Source organism: Echiichthys vipera (genome assembly GCF_963691815.1).
Source record: "Echiichthys vipera genome assembly, chromosome: 10".
NCBI classification, from domain to species: Eukaryota; Metazoa; Chordata; class Actinopteri; order Perciformes; family Trachinidae; genus Echiichthys; species Echiichthys vipera.
Window position 1 is genome coordinate 13,122,469 of NC_139835.1, and position 4,666 is coordinate 13,127,134.

General features: G+C 38.4%; 1 protein-coding gene across 1 annotated transcript; it reads left to right on the forward strand.

Annotated features, from left to right (window-relative positions):
- Positions 1 to 2,872: 2,872 nt before the first annotated feature.
- On the forward strand, positions 2,873 to 3,799 carry LOC310952932 (olfactory receptor 11A1-like; the record flags this gene model as incomplete). Its single annotated transcript, XM_083921777.1, has 1 exon — positions 2,873 to 3,799. One exon carries the CDS (start codon positions 2,873 to 2,875, stop codon positions 3,797 to 3,799), a length of 927 nt encoding a protein of 308 aa, XP_083777903.1.
- Positions 3,800 to 4,666: the final 867 nt, after the last annotated feature.

Sequence of the window (4,666 nt, forward strand, 5' to 3'; positions counted from 1 at the left end):
AAAAGTTCAGATTAAACTAAATGACTAAAGAGGAGGGAGTTCACTAACGTTAGTAAAGTAAAATCAAAAGTTCAGATTAAACTAAATGCGGCAGTGTTTGAGACAGACTTCTGGGCGGGGGGAAGGGGAAAGAGACAGGGGACGAGGATATCGACAGAGAAACGAAGAAAAAAAATGTAATGCCAAATTGCTGATGGGTCCTGAATGGCTTGTGTTTGATCATAAATATGTCGTCATGTTTAGTCAGGATTGCCGCATGTATGCAAAAGAAAAAAAACAAACGAACAATTTTGGTGTGGGAACTAGCAATTTTTAAGTCAAGGCAGTAAAGGGCCATGAGAGTGCACGAAGTCCTCAGGAGAGTCGAAGGAACTTGGGTGTAAGATGGATGGATGGATGGATGGATGGATGGATGGATGGATAGATAGATAGATAGATAGATAGATAGATAGATAGATAGATAGATAGATAGATAGATAGATAGATAGATATATAGATAGATAGATAGATAGATGGATAGATAGATAGATAGATAGATAGATAGATAGATAGATAGATAGATAGATAGATAGATAGATAGATAGATAGATAGATAGATAGATAGATAGATAGATAGATAGATAGATAAATTGATGGATGGATAGATAGATATATAGATAGATATAGACCCCCCCCCCCCTTTTGTTGATGAGAAGAGATTCCACCAAGACGGAAATCCAAACAATCAGAGTTTTATTTAACAAGTGCAGATATTTCTGGAGATTCAACAGTGCAGAAGCACACAAGCCTGTTTCTGTATCTGACCCGACAAAAAAAGTGTTGCTCTATCTACGTAGTGAAGCAAATCCCTCCCTTTTTACTCAGTTAATTCCCATTTCTCCACCCTTCCTTTCTCTGCTCGTCTTCTCCATTAAACAGGTGTGGGCCCACATAATCAAGGTCATAAAACAGTGGTTATCCATGGTCAGTAAGGCATGAGTGAATACCATTTTCACGGTAGAAAGTGCTGCTAAATTCCCTTACAGTCCATTGTTTACTACATGTAGCTACATGCTAACGCCAGACAAAGCTGTGTTGCTTCTGTTGTTCATTTCTCATGAATTACAGAGCACACTTCTGCTGAATATGGACACTAGTATATCTAGCCCGGAAACCAGACAAATCTACCCAGGTCATGTTTCATTTGCTGAAGCGGGTATGTCCGGCCCCTCTACCATAAAGACAGATTTCCAACAACTTGAGATATGACGGGCCAATCACAGCCATTTATCTCATAAAGACCTGGTTTAAAGGGATAGTTCAGCTTTTTTAAATGTGGTTGTATGAGGTGCTTATGCATAGTGGGTACATAACCTACAGTGGATGATGGTTAGCATGCTGTAAGTTTGGAGAAGCAGACAGGAGTACTGATATACATGCTGCTGTGGACAGGGGGCAGCAGCTGCAGCAAAACATACTTTATTCAGCTTAAAAAAAACAGCCCACCTAAAAATATTCAATTTCAGTTTTAGTGTATTAGAATAATTCCGTTGCTTTTTATCTAAACACCGGTGATACACCAAGCAATGGCAAAGTACTGCTTGGTGCAATAATTACATTCTTTCTGTGGCCAAGAGGTTTGTTTGTGTTTGAGGTGGAAATATATTCTTTGTAAACATTGGTCAACATGTCACAGGAGTCACTACTATCTGTTGCTGATTGGCGGGTATTCTCTGGTCGTACTTAACACTAAAAGCAAAAAAAAACAACTGCAAGGAGTTAGACATCTTTTTCATCAATAAGAAAGAGGTAAAATGACGATTACAAAACTCAGATCTGTTCAAACAACAGGAAACACGGCACTGCTGCGTTGTAAAAATACAAAACTTGGACCAGCTAGGACCCGGGAATCATATTTTGAAAGGGCGTTACGTCACGATTTAGAGCAGTAGAGCACCATACAGATGTTTGTATACTATTTAAGGCTATAGTGATAGAAATAAATTGAGAAAAGTTTGCCAAAACTGAACTCCTACTACTATGCAAAGATGTCATGGTTTATGTTTTGAAAAGGAAAAGTTGCTTGGCTTGTATTTGATTGGCTCTCTAACACAGCCCAACCCAGCTCTTTGTACAAGAAGACGATAAAGTTCAGTGGAAGCTTTTGTCTTGTTCAGTTTAGAGGGTTGCAGCAGCAACCACCTGTAGGCTTTCATATATGTGAGGTACTAGTGATCTTAAAATGTGAATTTTAATTTTTGTTATTATACTGTATTCTTTCTAGTCTTCTGTCATGATATCTACATCCTCACACACATTCTGTTATTTTCACTAGTGTGGTGATACATACTGTTGTAAACTGGTATGCAGAGATCAATGTTTTTGAAATTTTTGCTCAGTTGTTTGGAAAATAACTTAATGACATTACTGAAGCTTTCATATATGTGAGGTACTAGTGATCTTAAAATGTGAATTTTAATTTTTGTTATTATACTGTATTCTTTCTAGTCTTCTGTCATGATATCTACATCCTCACACACATTCTGTTATTTTCACTAGTGTGGTGATACATACTGTTGTAAACTGGTATGCAGAGATCAATGTTTTTGAAATTTTTGCTCAGTTGTTTGGAAAATAACTTAATGACATTACTGAAACTTGAATTCAACACGATGAGGTTACTTTGTGATTCTTTGTTTATGTATTCTGACAGAGCAGCACCTGAATGTGTTGTCCTATTTCAGACCAGGGTTATTGTATCATTTAAATGTGGGATATGCAGAAGATTTTGCTGAGGCGTTATTCAAAAAGATAATCGATAACATTGTTACTGAGTTTTTTTTGTTGCGAGCCTCTGTGTTTCGTTGTGTGGCACTCATATTACACAAGAGAAATGGAGAACTCAACTAAGATTGTGTCTTTTGTGCTGGCTGCCTATGGTGACATCGGACAGTTAAAATACCTGTATTTCACCATAACGCTGTTATGGTACCTCTCCATATGTTTGGTCAACACAGTTCTTGTTGTGGTCATATTTGTCGACAGAAGCATGCATGAGCCAATGTATATATTATTATGTAATTTATTTGTGAATGAAATAGGAGGCAGCCTTTCAATTTATCCTCTTCTGCTCTCACAGATGTTTTCAGATACACATGAAGTGAGCCTGCCATGGTGTTTTCTGCAGATGTGTTACATCTACACGTGTACTTCTGTTGAGTTTTGCAGTTTAGCAGCCATGGCCTATGACAGACACCTCTGTATCTGTTATCCTTTACACTACAATGTCATTATGGACACATCGAGAGTAGGTCTCATCATTCTGCTTATATGGTTGTATTCATTTGTAAACTTTATGTTCACATTTTCATTTGTCTTCCATTTGACATTTTGTGGAAATGTCATTGACAAAGTGTTTTGTGACCTCCATTTAGTAATTAAACTTGCATGTTCAACTTCAATACTTCACAATATAACAGACTTGCTTTTTGCCTTTATGACTATCGTTATCCCATTTAGTCTCATTTTATTCTCTTACATGAATATTTTGGCTGTTTGTCTGAATACATCAAAAGAAAACAGGCAAAAAGCCATCACAACCTGCACACCTCAGATTTTCTCACTGTCAAATCTGTTTATCGGCTGCATTTTTCACTTTCTGGATTCAAGGTTTAATGTGTCCTATATACCTGATAAAATGCGGGTTATTCTATCTGTATATCTCCTTCTTTTCCAGCCAATAGCCACCCCCTTTATGTATGGATTTAACCTACCAAAAATACGACAGTCATGTAAAAAAATTCTGTTTAATAGAAAATAAATATTTGTCTTCATGTTGCAAGAGTCTGTTTAGAGCAAGGTGGGGTATCTCTGCTCTGTGAAGAAATAACATGTTTGTCTGCAGAGTGTAGTTTCAAATCTATAGAAAAATAATAATCAACCACACATTTATACATAACTCCTGGGATGATCATCTTTAAATATGACTAAAGACAATGCATCTGCTGTACATCACAGCCAAACACTGACCAATATGATAGGCCAGGCCTAGATGGAGGGCTCCTTGGCAAGTATCTGTTGGCTGGGTTTGCCACAGAGCCCGTCCGGGCACAGCCTGAAACAGCTATTTGGCACCTTCTTCCTCTCCGTCCTGTGGGCCCACCACCCGCTGGAGTCGGGTGCGCTGCTGCATGGGGGGAAGTGAAAGTCAGGGCCCAGACCTGGGAAGCAGAGGCTGCAGGGCTCCACGGCGCCCCCAAAGGCCTGGAAGGCCTTAGTTGAAACAAAGTTGCTCTGATATTCACAAAATTTGTTACCGACATAGCTTTAATCATTTTAGTATTTCATGCAAACCTTCAAACTCCTCCTAGAGAGATTATCAGATTAATTTCATATTTTCTTGGTATAATCCTCCCACTAATGTGACAGTAAATAGTGTAGGAATAGTCAATACCTCGAACGATGATGTCATAACTCATGTGACTCCCCACCATTTGAGGCAGGTATAGTGTTTTTCATAACTTCTAGAGAATTCAACAGATCAATCTCAAATGTGGTCAGCAGAATCATGAGACCTTCACGATGCCATGTACAATAAGAGGCATTACATGTATGATACAAGGTTGTCAGTCATCAATCCGTGTTGCAGTACTTCCTACATTTGCCATGAAGGATGTACCTCTCCAGG